The sequence below is a fragment of the Amborella trichopoda genome, chromosome 2, assembly GCF_054954075.1.
Source record: "Amborella trichopoda isolate Santa Cruz 75 chromosome 2, AtrichopodaSantaCruz75HAP2 v2.0, whole genome shotgun sequence".
NCBI classification, from domain to species: Eukaryota; Viridiplantae; Streptophyta; class Magnoliopsida; order Amborellales; family Amborellaceae; genus Amborella; species Amborella trichopoda.
In genome coordinates, this window is record NC_142337.1 from 57,076,396 (window position 1) to 57,094,401 (window position 18,006).

The 18,006-nt window shown below is 36.8% G+C and overlaps 2 protein-coding genes across 3 annotated transcripts; both read left to right on the top strand.

The window, feature by feature from the left end:
• The first annotated feature begins 2,151 nt into the window (after window positions 1–2,151).
• On the top strand, window positions 2,152–6,960 carry LOC18431336 (Haloacid dehalogenase-like hydrolase (HAD) superfamily protein). 2 transcript variants are annotated; one of them, XM_006841461.4, is made up of 8 exons: window positions 2,152–2,405; window positions 3,485–3,551; window positions 3,712–3,777; window positions 3,975–4,072; window positions 4,217–4,342; window positions 4,861–5,178; window positions 5,475–5,540; window positions 6,527–6,960. In XM_006841461.4, exons 2-8 carry the CDS (start codon window positions 3,500–3,502, stop codon window positions 6,689–6,691), a joined length of 891 nt encoding a protein of 296 aa, XP_006841524.1. In that variant the 5' UTR covers window positions 2,152–2,405; window positions 3,485–3,499; the 3' UTR covers window positions 6,692–6,960. The 2 variants fall into 2 exon arrangements, with proteins under 2 accessions (XP_006841524.1, XP_011622237.1); XM_011623935.3 differs by having other exon boundaries at window positions 2,152–2,278.
• A 3,382-nt stretch (window positions 6,961–10,342) lies between these two features.
• LOC105420436 (Pentatricopeptide repeat (PPR) superfamily protein) lies at window positions 10,343–14,926 on the top strand. The gene has a single exon (XM_020665410.2). The coding sequence runs from the start codon at window positions 12,801–12,803 to the stop codon at window positions 14,820–14,822; it is 2,022 nt and encodes a 673-aa protein (XP_020521069.1). The 5' UTR covers window positions 10,343–12,800; the 3' UTR covers window positions 14,823–14,926.
• The last annotated feature ends 3,080 nt before the right edge of the window (window positions 14,927–18,006 follow it).

Consider the following 18,006-nt stretch of genomic DNA (forward strand, 5'->3'; position numbering starts at 1 on the left):
TAACCCATAATAGAATTTTTTTGTAATCCATGATCGAAATGTTTGTTTTCTTTTCTTGTAATCCATGATCGATTTTTTTGTTTTTTTTTTTTTTTTTTGTAACCCATGATAGAATTTTTTGTAATCCATGATCGAATGTTTTTTAATATATGATCGAAATGTTTGTTTTTTTTTTGTAGTCCATGATCGAAATGTTTGTTTGTTTTTTTTTAATCCATGATTGAATTTTTTGTTTTTTGCTTTTTTTGTAACTGTAATCCATGATCGAATTTTATGTAATCCATGATTGAATTTTTTGAAAATTTGTGATTTTTTTTGTTTAATCCATGATCGAATTTTTTTTTGTAATCCATGATAGAATTTTTTGAAAATTTGTGATTTTTTTTTTAATCCATGATCGATTTTTTTGAAAATTTGTTTTTTTTTTTTTTTAATCCATATTATTCAAAGAGAAAACGAGAGAGATGATGATTCTGAGCCCACCCTATCCCAGCCATATTATTCACATATCGAGTCCCAACAGCAACAGTGTAGGGATGAGCACGAAATACTGTAAATTAAATGCTGAATGGCGGTTCATGCAGGGAAAGAACATATCAATATTCGCATATTCATTCAAAAACATGAAAATTCTTAATGGAGTACCCTCATTTTTTATTGAATTCCTAAAAACCAATATTTATAATGAATTTTAATAATTTTTTCGGATTTTTTTGAAGCTTTATTCTGACCGATTCACCCGATTCCGATCCGGATCGCCGATTCGCCGATCCGGATCGGTTTTTGAAAAGCCCGATCCGGGTCACCGATCCGGTTTTTAAACAATTGCTCTTAAGTGATCCCTTAATTGAGGGTGATTTAATTTTATTTGAAAGAATTAGAGATTTATAACGAGAATCCTCAAAGCACATGAGGGACGACAGGCTCTCAACTTTGAATGAGAAAAGTAAAATCCAAGCATTTCCTCAAATTTGAATGAGAAAAGTAAAATCCAAGCATTTCGTCAAGTGCGGTGACACGAGTAGTGAGTTCATAGTCATGATTTAAAATTCCGAACGCGCACTTGGCGTTGTCATGCTCGCACGTGCCATGTCCACTTTGTCACTCGGGTGTACCACGTAAGCTTTGTTGGGTTCGATGCCAACAGGTTCTCTTTAACTGCGTAACTCGAACACGTGCGAATAATTCCTATTCCAATCCTCAACTTTTCGAATATTCCGATTTCCCCAAGGGAATGAACCCCTTTCCCTCCCTAAGATGAGGTGGAGCATCGCTCTCTCTCTCTCATCTTACTCTTTTTCATCTCTCCTATCCATAAGAGGTGGCAATGGGCCTTGGCCTTGGCTCGGCCCTTGTTCCCGTAAGGCCGGCCCTAGCCCTGTTTGGGTTGGGCTCGCCCGGGCACAATTTGTGGCACAAGCCTTCTACCCTTCATTTTTCGGCCAAATCCATATTGCGGGGTATCATCTATCTTACCGGTGGCCGATACCGCACAGCATTATTCTCTGCAAGTCTCTTAATGTCTTATGCTTTAGATCCATTTCCGGCTATTCCATTTTGGCTATTCCATTTTTTTATAAAGTAGATACCATTATTATCATTATCTCCTTCTTGATTATTATCATTTTATTTTATCTTCTAGTGGACAAAGTATATTCAGCATTTAGAGGATGCACTAAAGTTGAAATTGAAGGCATTTTGAAGATCTACAAGTTTTTTATACACGAGTTTTTCGCAAATTCGATGTTTCGAACCTCAAATTCTAGTTTAAAAGCAAGCTAGAAAAATTTGGGATGGATTTCCTTTAAATGGTGTGGTAGGTTACTTTCTTTTATTTTATGTATAATTTATTGGGTTAATTGAAAGTTAGGTTCGACTCTTGCTTCGATTAAGTACTTTTAAGCTAGATAATTTTCTAGAGTTTTTATTAATACGTTTTCTTTAGGCGACGGCAAACCAGTTAGGGAACAGTCATATAAACCCAAAACCCTTACAACACCATTAAATATTAAATTGATTTGAATACCTCATTTTATTAATTTTTTTTTTCTCAATCCTAACTTAATAACATCCCGGCCCTTTTATTTTGTACCGCGCGTCTCAATCCATCGAACGTCAAAAAGAAGTGGATAGAAGATGGCAGCCATTATTGGGAAGAAGAATCACTATCTTTGATGGCGACAGCGACCAAAAACATAAGTGGTGGGGCTTAAACAATTCCAAATTCTGATAATGTGCGACTCCAACTTTTAACGCGGTGGGATTCTCTTGCCATATTGTAAGTGTCGCCTGCTCTGCATTTTTCTACGTTGTGTTCCTCCGATTTTATATAAATAGGCCTTCAAGGGACTGTTTCAGCCAAGTATTCGGTTTCAGGCTCTTCTTCATTGTTTAATTTCAATTAGGTATGGCTTCGTTCTTGTCGAGCTTTTTCTCTCACTGATTTTTCCTCGTGTCGAATTTTCTTGGTTTTTTTAAGCTTCTTGAATTTTGATTTTGCTCATGATTCTTTGGCTGTAAAAGTTCTGGTTTGGCTTTGTTCATGTCGAACCTTTTTGTATTCTCTTTGCATGGCCTTTACTTCCTTTTTCCATGTGTCTTTCCTCCTATTTATTAGTATTCTTGTGGTTTATTAGTGCATTTCTTTGTTGTTTTCCAAACAATGGCTTTGGCTTGAATATGGGTTTTGCTGATGATTCTTTGTCTGTGGGTTTTGGGTTTCCAGACCAGTCATCATGTTTGTGCATTCTAAGACTTTAAACTTCATTTAACCCAAAAAAACTTTAAAACTTCATTTCTTCTGTCTCCTGTTCTTGGGGTTTTTAAGCTTCTTGAATTTTGATTTCGCTCATGATTCTGTGGCTGTAAAAGTTCTGGTTTGGCTTTGTTCATGTCGAACCTTTTTGTATTCTCTTTGCATAGCCTTTACTTCATTTTTTACATGTATCTTTCCCCCTATTTATGAGTATTCTTGTGGTTTATTAGTGCATTTCTTTGTTGTTTTCCAAATAACGGTTTTGGCTTGAATATGGATTTTGCTGATGATTCTTTGGCTGTGGGTTTTGGGTTTCCTGACTAGTCATCATGTTTGTGCATTCTAAGACTTTAAACTTCATTTAACGCAAAAAAACTTTAAAACTTCATTTCTTCTGTCTCCTGTTTGGCCTTTACTTCCTTTTTTTCATGCATCTTTCCCCCTATTTATTAGTATTCTTGTGGTTTATTAGTGCATTTCTTTGTTGTTTTCCAAATAATGGTTTTGGCTTGAATATGGGTTTTGTTGATGATTCTTTGGCTGTGGGTTCTGTGGGTTTTGGGTTTCCTGACCGGTCATCTTGTTTGTGCATTCTAGGACTTTAAACTTCATTTAACCCAAAAAAACTTTAAAACTTCATTTCTTCTGTCTCCTGCCCTTTTTTATCTTCTTTTTTTTTTTTGATCTTATCTTACATTTTGGGGTTTTAATTTTCTTGGCTACCTACAGCTAGGATTGTCAAGCATGGATTCAGTTGACAGATCAAGTGAACCCAAATACGAGTGCCTCCTTTTCGGTATGGTCTTCTCCATTCCTTTATAATTTTATATAAGATTGTTTCAATTGCTCTTGATTGCATATAACATTTTATTTATTTCTAGGAACCATCCTATGGGTGATTGCATGTCTTATATATTCACCCCAAGCTTCACTTTGAATGAATTATGATGTTTCAGATATGGATGATACCCTGTATTCCCTAAGTTCTGGTTTGAACTTGGCCTGCCGCAAGAACATTGAAGGTTTGTCCAGTAATTTCTGAAAAATTACAAACTTATATTTTTTACACATTTTATAGAATGTATATTTCAGTACTACACGGCAATGTATATTTCAATACTACACTGCAATTGCAATATTATATGGGCAATCATGATATTAAATTGGATAAAAATATGTAATTATTTCTAATTATGGTATTTGTGTCTGTTAATTTTAGAGTACATGCTGCAAAACCTTGGCATTAACGAAAATGAGGTCCCAAAAATGTGCCTTGATCTGTATAAGGAGTATGGAACAACAATGGCTGGTCTCAAGGTATTGAAGGCTTTGATCCCTTGTTTTCATATCTTTCATTTACAAAACAAAATATCTGTATGAGCGCATGGGTCGCTGGAGATTTGAAGACTGTATTAAACTTTTGCTAATTAATTGGTTTTTTTCCTCTTTATTTGTTGGCAGGCCCTGGGGTATGAATTTGACAATGATGAATTTCATCAATACATTCATGGAAGGTTGCCGTACGAAAAATTGAAGCCTGATCCTTTTCTTCGCAGCCTGTTACTCTCCATGCCTCAAAGGAAAATCGTACGTAAAAATTCTAACTTTGCAGACTTATGATTTCTATCATTTTCTTGCAATTGATTTGTGGCCTGCCTTATTCTTCAATTTGAAAAAGCAATATGGCATAGATAAGAAAATTTTGAGCTCATTTGAAAAAAGGTTAAAAAAAAGTTGTCCTTTTATTTTCATCAATGTAATTTAAATTCAAAGGAAGTGTTCGTGTTTTGATCAATGTTCCGCTCTTCACTCATCAACATGGAGTAAAGATGGTTCTCAATTAGGTGGGGCCATTTCTCTCAAACTGTTGTAGGCCCCTGATTGTCAATGTTATTCATGATTCTGCTACTTCGTAACAATTTTAATCTAGTTTACTTGTAGAATGCAGAAATGGACAAGTCGTCATATTTTTCAAATAAAAGATCTTCAAAATATAATTTCATCAACTGAAGCATTCTTTAGAGTGTTACAAGAATTACTAAGTTCCATAATTTTAGATATTCTATTTACGTATTTCCATATCCTTTTGTTTGTTTTCTCTGCAGATATTCACAAATGCGGACAAGGCTCATGTTGCCAATGTTCTGGCTAGACTAGGCCTGGAGGACTGTTTTGAAGGAGTCATATGCTTTGAGACGCTTAACCCACCTGTGGAATTCACTGAAGAAAATTCATATGGTTTTGAATTTTTAACCAGTGATATTCAAGTTGAACCCAAGAGGCTAAGCTCTTTAGTGGATGAAAATTTTGATATTTGCGAATCAAGCAAAATCAGCCTTCCCAAATTGCCAATTCTCTGTAAACCATCTGTAGAAGCGTTTGAAGCTGCCATACAGATTGCAAATGTCAATCCCAAAAAAACAGTATGTTAAATGCTAAAGAAACCTGTAAGAGAAAAAACAGTCTTATTTTCTTGCTTCTAAAATCTGTGTGTGTGTGTGTGTGTGAGAGAGAGAGAGAGAGAGAGAGAGAGAGGGAGGGCGGGAGGGAGGGAAGGAGATATTTGGCTTATTTTTCTTGCTGAGGGAGGGAGAGAGGGAGATATTTGTCTTATTTTTCTTTCTGCTTTCTCTTTGACATGAGAGAGAGGAGGGAGGGAGGGAGGTACTTTTCTTATTTTCTTGCTGCTATCTCTATAACATCCTTTTTTGTGTTACAGATTTTCTTTGACGACAGTGCTCGAAACATAGCTGCTGCAAAGACTGCAGGCCTTCATACTGTGCTGGTGAGCTCCTCTGTTTCCAATATCTCCACATGGATTTATTTTTATGGACAGAAATTAACCATGGTCATATTCTATGGATTAAGATGTCTAAATCAGCATTCTGTGACTCGCCCAAGTCCACTCGGACTCAGACGAGTTCCTCGGCAACTTGCCCCACCCTTGTAAATGTAGAAAAAAAATGTATAATAATTGGGGCATACCACTGTATTTGTTAGAAACAAGTTTTAGATGACAGATGATTTGAGCAGTTCCATATTTTTGACCCTTTTAAAAATTTTTCTGAAATATTCAAAATCTAAATAAAAAATTTTGATAATCCATATTTTATAGATGTTTTTCATCCTTTTAGTGTTCTAATGCTCTCTATTACCTCTTTTATTTTTTATTTTTTTTTTAACTATTTTTGAAAAAATTTACCCCTTTTTTAACCTTTTTTGGTTGTATGTGACTCGGCCAAGTCCACTCGGACTTAGCCGAGTTACTTGCCTTGGCCAAGGGCGGAGTAGCTTGGCCAAGACAAGTTTCTGAACCTTGGTCTAAATTATCAAGAATTTCAATTGTGTTATAGTCATTAGACTTCAGCATAATTCGATATAGCCTGTTATTTACATTAGTTAAACGAGTCTATGAGCTACACGGTTAGAGCTAAAGAAGTTGGCTGCCCTCATTGGTTCTCTTTCTCCTCATTATCTCTCTCCTTCTTCTCCACGTGGGAGAGAGATTTCTGTCTTCACTTATTTCTTGGTTATTTTGTTTCGCTCCTTTATTTTATTTTTGGTATGCAATTTTATTTGTCTCGTTTCATTCCTTGTCTTTCATTGGATCTAGAGTCCGCTCACTTGCATAGAATGATGAGAGGGAAAGAGAGATATTTTGGGCTCTTTTATCTGTCTGCCATTTTGTTCTCTCTTCTTCCAATCTTCCTCTTCCAGTGGAATTACAGGCTCTAGTATCATGAATTGATATGCAAAGCTTGCATGATTCAGGTTGGTGGCTTGGTAGTAGTACAAGGAGCAGATGTGGCACTGACAAGCATCCACAACATGAGAGAAGCACTTCCTGAGATTTGGCTCTCAGAGGAAGAGAAAGAAGAAGAACAGGCCGAGCTCCTTTACCCTGCAACTCCCATCGAAACCTTCGTCCTTGCTTAGCTAGGCAATTGCCACCATATATACATGACAAGATCTGATGGATAGGATCCAGCATACATACATACATAACAAGATCTGGATAGGATCCAGCATTAGGATTACAAGATTGAATGGAAAGAGTCCATACTGGTGTTTTCTGGTTTATATGCAGTTAAGATATAGCCATTAGTAGAGTAGCAATTGATGTGCTCCCCCCTTGTACAATGAGGGGCATATAGTTGTGAAATTGTGATGAAGCATCGGATAGAAAGAAAAGAATCATTTCAAAACGATCTTCCTCTCCTTTGGCTCTCTTTTTTTTTTTTCCCTGTACTTTTCTCCTCCTTCCATGCTTATTTGTTTGAATGGTTTGTTACCTAATTTTCATTCGACAGATGAAATTGGTTTGTCACCTTTTTTTGTTGTTGTTGTTGTACTTTTCTCCATCTTCCATGCTTATTTTTTGTGTACTGTCAAAATGATCCTCCTCTCCTTAGGCATGGACTGAGTCACAACTTGCAACCAAAATATTTTTTTGCTTTTGTTTTGTTTTGGTTTGGGTTCAACCCTCAACGATGTTGAACTTCTAATTGTGCCAGAAAGTATGCTATCTTTAACCAATATCAACTGTCTATTCCCATAGATTGATGGCTGGGATTTAGTTGTACCCGGGGGAATACCGTATGGGCTCCACTCTGAACTCTATCCATCAGTGATCATGGGCAATGGATATAGCCTTGGTTCCCTTATGGGGGGTAGATATTTTTTTGTTAGAAAATCGTGGACTATTATGCTCTGGCACTACAGTATGAATGTGTGGTCGTGTGAGCTCCTTTCCACTAACTCATTTCTCAATTGGTTGAGCATCTTTCATCTTTTTTGAAGTAGCTCTCTCTCTCTCTCTCTCTCTCTCTCACAGCGCAAATAGGTGTTTCTGTCTCAATTGGGGTATAAATGGTCCGGGCAGGCCCAATACAAACCCGACCTGACAAGTCTAAGTTCAGGTCCGAGTTCGGTCAGGGACAAAATATATAAAAGAAAAAAAAGAAAATGGTTTAATGGGGTTATCACTCTATTAAAATAAGTAAAGTCTCACCTCATAACTCATTGAAAATTGCAATTCAAGTATTGAAAAACCTTTACATCGATTATTTATATTATGTTTGTGAAAAAAATTAGGATTTAAAGCTTTAAAAGGAATGTATATTGCAACAAATTATCTAGGTCGTCTATTTCGCAGTATTTATAGATTTGCAAGATTTGTTCCTTTTTTTGAGTTTCAAATTTTGTTGTTGGTGTCGAAAATTGATTTTAGAGCTATTATAAAGATTTTTGTTGCCGTACTTTCTAGAGAAGGATTGTAGGGCTTTATTTTGTTTTCATGGAGCTTAGGCCATATTTATATTTTAAAAATAACTAGGTCAACTTGGGCTTCTTTTAAGTATAGGTGTGGTTTCCATAAGTAAACAATCCAACTAAGGTGCACTTTCAAATTTTATCATAATATATAATTTTGATGTAAAATGTTCTTAGGATTGTTTCAAAATCTAATTTTATATTTAATTATAAAATTTTAAATTTCAAAAGTGGTTAAAATCAAGTAAATCTATATACATATGAAAATCTTGAAAATGGACAGTGTAGATAATATGTTGTAAGATGCACTATTTCTGAGACTCAAAATCTTTTTATTTTTCATAGTCATATATCCCGATGTCGAGATGATCAATCATAAGGTTTTTCAACATTAAAATAACATTTTCTGATGAATTTTTGAGGTGCATCCGGAGTTGTACATTTTAAGGTTGCGACCTTTTTCCATTAAGTATTTCAGCAGGGAAGGGGTCGATGGATTTCAAGGCGTCACTTTTAGATAGTGTTGCATAGACCCCGATAAGGGTCTCGGTGTCCAATATGATTGGGGTGCAGATCCGTACAATTCTCAAAGATGATATATTATGTGTAATTATTTAGCTGTCCATATTGGACATCAACTCAACCAAGATCAAATTCCCTCTTGAGCAGATCTTTTAATCAAATAGAAGAGGGAAGCTATGGTAGAGGGAAATTTGTTTTAATAGCAATGGTAATCCTTGACCTCTTTTTGCTAGATAGATTTCTTCTTAGTTAATAAGATAGATCGGCCATCATGTAATGACTATAAGGTTATTTCAGGAGAGAATTTATTTGCCTAGTATAAGCTTGTGACTATGGACATTTGCATAAAGAGATGGAAGAGGAGTGAAATTATAGGTGTCCAAAAACTAGATGGTGAAATTTAAACAATGGAAAAATAAATTTATTTAGAGATAAATTAGTTAAAGAGGGAAAATAGAACTCTGTAAATGAGGTAAATGTAATGTGAAATGAGATAGTTGACTGTATTAAGAAAGTGGCAAAAGAAGTTTTAAGAGAAACTAGAGGGAAAATAAATTTTGATAAGGAAACTTGGTGGTGAAGTGATGAGGTTGAGAAGGCAACTAACGAAAATGATCATGTTATACAACTTTGCAATGTAATAGAAAATATCAAAACTTAGAAAAATATAGAAATACTAAGAAAAATACTGAACAAATAGTAAAGAAAGCTAAACTTAAGATATATGATAATTGGTACAATAAACTACGGATAATAAAAGGTGAAAAACATGTCTTGAAGATCAAGGGGGCGAGTACTCGGTCCATGCTCGATCCAAGTACTTGGAGTTGAGATGATGGGAGAGCTTGGGGAGGAAGCTAGTGAGGATGATGGGTTTGGTGCTCCAGTGGTGTCGGTGAGGTTTGATTTATCAGAAAGTTTGCTTTCAGGTGCGAAATTCCCAATTTTGGGTTCTTTCTCCCCCCCTTCAAATAATATTTTTGGCTTGAGTGATTGGGTTAAAAGGGGATGGGGATTATCGTATGCACCGGAGGTAAATATTCTGAGGGAGAATAAGATTGTGTTATTTATGTGTGCCAAGGATGAAGCGTTGGTGGTGTTAGAAAATCGATTTGCTAGAATTAAAGGAAAGCTTTTGTCGTTAGATCTATGAAAAGCTTCGTCCCATTTATCCTACTTGTGGAAGGAGAGTTAGTGGATAGGTTGTCAGGTATTCCTTTTCATACTTGGAGGATAGATACGATCAGAAAGTTGGCTAATAGTTGTGGGGAGTTTTGTGATGTTGATAAGAATTCCTTTTGTGGGGCTGATTTAAGGTGTGAGAGTCTGTATCTAAAACTTGCGTGGGGCCTCTATTCCCAAAATGGTAATATTACAAGTGGGTCAAGAATCATTCTCTATTAAGATATCCATAGAGGTTAAGGGCGTGAATAAGGTTCTTCCAGAGTTTGTCTCTGAACAACGTATGGAAGTCGATGGATGGAAGGTGGTTTCTCACTGCTGTCTTGTTGCTCCGGTGGTGAAGGCTCAAGCAAAACTTAGCAAAGTAATTCGGGTGGATGATCACCAGAATTATCCGAGTTGGCACGGTCGATGTAATAGAAAAGTTCAGTTAGGAAAGATGGGAATTCAAAATTTGAAAATTCGGAAATGTTGGATTCCAGTGGGTCGTTTTGCGGAGAGTATGACACGTTTTTCGACTTCTACTATGCTGAACGTTTCTTCGGGTGGTGAGGGTCTACGGCACTCTGACGATCGGGAGGGATCACCAATTTCTCCAAATGTTGATGAGTTCTAAGCTGATAGGGAAGGCGGGGTGTCTCTGCCATTAGGATTTGAGGCACAATTTTCAAAGAAAGGAACGGTGGTAAGGGAAGAGAATGTGGTGACTAGCCCAGTGTTTATGCTGTCTCGATTTGAAGGGGGAATGTCACCTTCTTCTTCCCCAAAAGCTTTGTTCCCTTATGCTGGTGCTCAGGCGGTGGTTTTAGGTTGCAAACAGGGGAACTTGATTTGGTTTGTCCTTGTTTTTTCCTTGGTGCATGCAGGCCATCGTCTCTGCTCGTCTTTGGTGCTACAAGTAGTGCTAGTGTTGCTGGGTAGAATGTATCCTCTTAAGCACTGTCGTGCAGCTAGGAAGAATCGTTCACATCTAAGGCCTTCTTTTGATTCTTTAGAGATCGATCATCTGGCTATTGTGGTGGTTTAGGAGGTTGAAGAGAAGACGGTCTTGGAAGAAGGGGAATTTGTGCTTGAGGCTATAGAAGATCATGGAGGAGATAGCTCTGTTGCTGAGGATTTGGCTCAGGTTAGCTTTGGTGGAAGTGGATGACACCCCCCCACTCAATGTTATTCGATAGGAGGATAGGCCTCTTTTACTTCATTTGATTGTTGAAAATCCTCGTGTTTCAGTTTATGAGGTAATGCCAGTGCAGGTGAATCCAGAGGGGGAGGTTCAAGAGAACCCGGAAGGCACATGGTCGCCTTAATAGTGACCGATAGTGGTGTGGACTTTGACGTTCCGATTGGGGTGGTTTTTAAAGAAATAATTGATAAGAAGAAGGCGGAAAAAAAAGGAGAAGCAAGTCGATGGGAAGGAGCATTTGAGTGTTAATGGGAAGACTCCTATCAAAGATGGGAAAGATGAAGTCCAAAGGTAAAAGCTTTGTGAAGGGTTCAAGATCCTTTGCGAGGCTGCTGGCTTGGGGATTTCTACCTGCTGATGTTGCTGTTAAAGGAGTTATTATTCCAGATGAGATGGTAGTGGAAGTGAGCTCAAGACTGTCTTCATCCTCAAAATCGTCAGCTGTGGAAGAGATATTGGATGAGGCCACGAGGGAAGCGTTGCTCTTGGAAGAAGTTTATTTCGATACGACCCAACCCAGGTTCATCTTTTTTTAAATGACTATTATTTCATGGAAGGTAAGAGGCTTGGGCGACCTCAAGTCACTATTCAACGTCTACGGCGAAAATGAATAATATTTTCACCCATAAATCCTTAAAATTTGAAATTAAAAATTTATTTTTTAAGATATTTTAAGGAACCTGCATATGTATGGTATGAGTAGGCTGACTCACAGAAACCCCATCCAAAGATACATACAACAAGTTGGGGTGTAGAGGGAACATCATCACATCCAGATCCAGATCCAGGGGACACATATCGAGTACTCTCTATGTTAAAAGTGTGAACACGTAAGAGAAGGGCATTGGAAGGGTAGCACTAATAATGCTTTTGAGACAATGTGGGTTTGTTGCAACCTTTTTATACTTGATCGATGGCATCTTAGTAACCTTTGGCATCAAATCTTTAACCACATATGCTTTTTCTACATTACCCTGACACATATCCATTACAAATTTCAAATTTAGAGCCAATTAGGTAGGGCCGTATTGGGTTTTTATTTCCATTTAGAGATCAATATACGAGCACCACCATCCGGCTTTTGCTTTTGGTTTTTTTTTTTTCTTCTAAGTTGTTCTTTTGTTCGGTAATGAACCGGATGGCCTATTTTACTTTCAAACACAAAGAGCTGTCCAACGTTCTAGCTTGTATCGTATAAAATTTTTTAGTTTTTTTTTTTTGGTACGATATTCGAAATATCGGATAGCTATTGCAATCTCCCAAAACCCAGTCTATTTTTTTTTTTTTTTTTGTCATTTTTCTTATTTCTCACGCTCTCTTTCCTCTCTCTCTAACCCTGACACTTCTTTCTCGTACTCTCTTTACTAACCTAAGCCCTCTCTCCGAGCGGAGCAGCCATATGAAGCCACAACTTCGTAGATTTGGGCTGTTAATAAGGTTGGTTTAACATCCACATTATTTGCGTTTCATTTTGTTAAATTTTTTTGATGGGTTTCTATATTTTTTTTTATGGAGGTTTCTATCCTTTTTTATTAACTAGTTGAGCCAATCATCAAGAAAATCTCACGTGTTGTCAAGAAAACCTCACAAATGTGTAAAGGTTGGGCGACTAATTAGCGAGCCAGAGCCAAATCTGCGAGGTCGTGGCTTGAGATGGCTGCTCTGCGGAGAGAGAACTCTGGATTGTAGAGAGAGAGGAAAGAGACTAGGGTGAGAGAAAAAAGAAATGACATGAAAAAAGGTGAATTGAGTTTGGGGGATTTCGAAAGGTTTGTCTAGTATTTCAAACATCGGATATCTAAAAACTAGAAAACTTTAACCGACACGACTTGTACAGCAATACAAATGCAGAACAACTCTTTGTGTTTGAAATTAAAATAAGCATTCATGTCCAGTATTTTCATTGCGAAATACTATAACAACTTAGAAAAAATAAAAAAGAAAAAAAAAGAAAAAGAAAGAAAGAGCCTCGGTTTGTGCTATGGGGCATCTTGGCGACCAAATGGTAATAAAACCCAATATGGTCGGTACGTATACCCCAGGCTCTTCGTAGTGGTGGATGAAACCATAAGTAAACTGAACCAATGGAAAGCAGCGGAAAATTGGAACTCATCCATAAAAATGGCAACCTCCCCTCACAATTTCACGAGTACCATCCTCTCTCTCTTGCAAGGATGCAACAGCATGAAAAAACTACAAAAGATACACACTCAAATTATCGTTAATGGCTTCGAAAACCATCTTTCTCTCTCTACAAAACTCCTCAACTTCTGTGCTGTTTCGGCAGCCGGAAGCTTATCCTACGCCCGCCTAGTCTTCTCTCACATGAAAGACCCAGGAACTCAAGCCTATAACTCCATGATAAGAGCTCTTTCTCACTCTTCTTCACCATTAGAATCTCTCTCTCTCTACAACACAATGCATAGCCACTCTCTCTCTCCTGATAATTTTACCTTCACATTTTTGCTCAAGGCCTGCGGTAGAGCAGGTGCAAAGAAAAAGTGCAGAGAGGCGCATGGAACAATTTTGAAACTTGGGTTCCTATCAAATACCATAATTCAAACCAATTTGTTGAAATCTTATGCTGACAATGAAGAGATCCAAACAGCAAGACAATTGTTCGATGAAATGATCCATAGAGATTTAGTGGCTTGGAATGCTATGATTGCATGCTATGGCCATCTTGGACTTCACTCTGATGCTTTGAAACTCTATGACATAATGAGAGATTTTGAGCAAACACCTGATGAATTCACCGTTGTTAGCCTTCTCTCTTCTTGTGCACACACTGGTGCGCTGAGTCTTGGTTCAAAATTACATGAATTTGCAGCGAGAAATGGGTTGCTTCGAAGAAATGTGTTTGTGGGTAATGCGCTGATTGATATGTATGCAAGAGCAGGAAGCATGGAAGATGCTCAGCGTGTTTTTGATCGCATGCCCATGCGTGATGCCTTCACATACAATTCCATGATCATCGGGCTAGGCATCCATGGCCATGGCCATGAAGCCATCAAGCTCTTCAGACATATGGGTTTAGCTGGACTAAAGCCAAATTCTATCACTTTTATTGGCTTGTTAAGTGGGTGCAGCCATCAAGGTCTGATCGATGAAGGGGCCGGAATTTTTGCTAGAATGAATCCAATTTTTGGGGTTCGACCTGATATTAAGCATTACAATTGCATGGTTGATTTATATGGACGAGCAGGCAAACTTGATGAGGCTCGAGAGTTGATAGAGAAAGCCTCAAATGAGTCTCACAAATCAATAGAACACGCCTCAGAGGAGGCTGATCCTGTTCTATGGCGAACGTTGCTCGGGGCTTGTAGAATTCATGGAAATTTTAAGATGGGTGAGCTTGTTTTTCAAGAACTTGTTAAGAGAAAAGCATATAATGCTGGTGATTGTGTACTTCTTGCTGGAATTTACACGTCTATCGGGAAATTTGAAGAAGCAGCAAGAATGAGGAAGATGATCAAAGACCAGGGAATCAAGACTTTGCCTGGTTGGAGCTGGATTGATGTGGCCGGGGAAGTTCGTAGGTTCATGGCCGACGATTTCTCTCACTATGATTCGGAAGAGATTCATAGAATGGTGGGGATAATGATGGAGAGGGTCCAGAGAGAAGGCTACAGAGAAGAGAACTCTATGGCTGGGGCGAAGGATACTGAGGAGGGATGGTTTGAGAGTCCTTTGTCTAATCATAGTGAGAAGTTAGCGATGGCTTTTGGGTTGTTGAGAACAGGGGAAGGATTGCCTCTCAGGATAGTGAAGAACTTGAGGGTGTGTAGGGATTGTCACACTTTAACTAAGTTTGTATCGAAAGCCTTTGGTAGAGAGATTACAGTGAGAGATCGGGTTCGTTTCCACCATTTTAGAGATGGGGTTTGCTCTTGCAAGGATTATTGGTGAATTTTGTGTCATAATATCTTATTTTTAGCTCTTATCATGGATATAATTGAGCCTAGACTGCTTTCGAAAAGGGTGGTTGAATTCTAAACATAAAGTTTAAGCATCAATGGCAAGAAGAATGGGAGTTCTAACTTTAAGGAGAAACGTGAATATATGCATGACCAAAGTATGACAAATGAACTGGAATGGTTAACTGGACATGGACATCGGGCCAGAAGCGGTTACTCGATACTAACCGGCTGAGAAAATCCCGAGTGATAAAAAGAAGTGTCAAAAAAAATAAAAAAATACAAAACAAATCTAATAAAATATTAAAAGTATAGTTGAAGCATGATTAAACAGAGCACATTCAAATGAAGTTGAAAGTTAATGAAAAAACTGGATTTTAAAGAATCGATTTGTGTCTAGGGGTATTTTGAAATTTTTCAAAAAGAAAAATATAAAAATAAATATCAATGGCCAAATGTTTTTCCAATTTTTGCTCAAATGATGAAAAATATTTAAAAATGCATTACAAACAAAATTGCTTAAATTTTTTTTTTTGAGATTTTATATAATTTTTTAAAATTTCTTTAAAATACCCTGTCGGTTCACCAAAATTAGCCAGTGCCCGGTTCCGATCTAACAAGGCAATTTCAACCGTGATACGTACATTAGGTTTTTCGTTTTGTGGTGAACATTCTTGAATGGAAAAAGTTTATATAAAAGCTCAACCTTATACTACATAGGTACATTATACTTAAAAAATCCATTAGTGAAGGTTGTTCCTAGGCTTGAAAAGCCTCAATTCAGTCATCTGGACCTCAAGATTCATTGACATGAAAAAAAAGAGGATTTCTAGTCCTAAAAATAGTTCATCTTTCACCATATTATCTGGTTCATCAATTTTTAAGATTTTCAAGTATGTATATATCTGCTTGATCATCAACATGTCTAGAACTTTAAATTTCATAATTAGGGTCAACAATAGATTTTCACATCATTGCAAGGCTTTGCGGTACCAAAACTATATTTTCGCCATAGTTTTGAGGTACACCTAGCTTCAATAGAATAGGGTTCACACCTTATACAAACCTCACCCTTCTTGAATTCTTTACCAAATCAAATAGAATAAGTTCTAATAAAATATGAAAAGTACAGTTAAAGCATGATTAAATAAAGCACATCTAAATGAAATTGAAAATAAATGGATTTTAAAGAATTGATTTGTACCTAGACGTATTTTTAAAATTTTTTAAAAAGGGAAAAATATAAAAATAAATATTAATAACCAAAACAATTTTCAATCTTTGCCAAATGATTAAAAATATTTTAAAAATTCATTACAATCAAAATCCCTATTTTATTTTATTTTTGAGATTTTATATAATTATTTTGAATTTTTTAAAACACCGGGCTGATTCACCAAAATCAGATTGTTCTTATCTAAGTCCGATTTGAATCACCTTACACTTATACAGGCGCTAGGTTATCTGTTTTTTTTGGTGAACATCCTTGAAATCTTTACATTGGCTTGGCGGTTCCGATTTGAATCACGTTACACTTATACAGACACTAGGTTATCTGTTTTTTTGGTGAACATTCTCGAAATCTTTACATTGGCTGGGCGGTTTCCGATTTGAATCACCTTACACTTATACAGACACTAGGTTATCTGTTTTTTTTGGTGAACGTTCTTGAATTCTTTAGATTGGCAAATCAAATAGAAATGAAAACCATAAAATTGATGATCTTTTGGGGACAACAGGTACGGTTTTCTTCACAGAGAATAAGAACTTAGTTCAAGTCACAGACTCGCATGAGTTGATTCAATCTACAATTGGGCGAGTTTTTGCAGTGAAAAACTCGGTATACGCTCGAGTTTTTTCATTTGGCAAGTCAATGGTTTTTTTTGGAAGGGTGTGGTTTGTATAGCGCTTAGGCTCTAAACAATAAAAGTAAAACGCACTTTCAAGTAGTATCAAAAAATATAGTTTTAATACTGAAAATCTTTGTGATAGCCTTAAAATATTTTTTTGTCTTTAAATATAAAATTTAAAGCTTGAGATCCATTTTTTTCTGAGGTCCATACATCTTGATGTTGAGATTATCAATTTGAAGATAGATGTTCTTGTTTCATTATTATTATTATTTTTCCTTTCATTGCTTTTTTTTTTTTTTTCTCTAGTCCTCACTGTCAAATCATGATAACTGTTATGATGTAACGTAGCATGAGTCCTGAGTTCTTCCAGTTTTCCATTACCAATATTTAATACCGTTGAGAATACTTTGAATTAAGATCGACTCTTCCTTGGGAATAAAGAGGACAATTTAATGACAGATGGTTGATTGATTGATTCCTATACCTTTATTTGATTAATTTTCAAAACATACCTTGGTGGGTTTATTCTGTTGAAAAATTGTTACTGAACTCTCATTTGGACAGCATGGGTTTCTGCAGGCAAGGTTCTTTGGGCCTTCAATGAAGCAACACATGAGACCTACCTGTCTCATTCTCTCTGTGGGAGTGGCTTGAATGGGTAGTTGTAGTTTGTTATGAAATTGGGTTTTCATATGGTTGAGATGGATGGATTGGGTTTTTTGTGTGGCCCAGATAGACGGATGTAATCAAGTTGCTTCTTGGCCCCTTTTTATTTATTTATTTATTTATTTATTATTATGTTTTGAATTTGGACACTAAGATCTTTTCCAGCCACCAAGTTGGAAGGATAATTTTGGGGTTTAATTTGAATAAAAGACTAGCCTATAAAAGAATTTTAGAAAGAGAGGTTAAAAAAAAAAAGAAAAAAAAAGTCAGGGCCTGGGCCACTGTTCGTAAAGCATCTTCTGGAGAGGCGTAAGCGGATCCGATGCCCGTAAGGAAATTAATTTTTTTGAGCCAGCCTTGGTTAGTAAATATCTCGGGCTGACCGAGCCCGGCCCGGTGGCCGCCTTAACTTCAGAGCGAAATAATACGACAACGTTTGGAAAGAATAGTAACTAATAATGATATGAGCAGGTTAAGTTTAGTTTGAGAAGGGACAAACTTTAAGGTTGAGGTGGACACGTGGCCTTCCTCGTTCAAATTCCCACTATCGAACCGGAAAACTTCTTCGAAAATAGATACGTGAAGAAGAAGAGTAGGGGAAAAAATCTTTTTAATCTTCTTAAACGAACCTACGATGGGGTACCTAGGATGCAAATA

Bases quoted from the DNA above. Each gene is read 5' to 3' on its own strand.
- LOC18431336 (XM_006841461.4), top strand. From the start codon at position 3,500: ATGGATTCAGTTGACAGATCAAGTGAACCCAAATACGAGTGCCTCCTT. The intron at 3,552-3,711 runs GTATGGTCTTCT...ATGATGTTTCAG, and splicing joins ATACGAGTGCCTCCTTTTCG to ATATGGATGATACCCTGTAT. The intron at 3,778-3,974 runs GTTTGTCCAGTA...TGTTAATTTTAG, and splicing joins CTGCCGCAAGAACATTGAAG to AGTACATGCTGCAAAACCTT.
- LOC105420436 (XM_020665410.2), top strand. From the start codon at position 12,801: ATGTCCAGTATTTTCATTGCGAAATACTATAACAACTTAGAAAAAATA.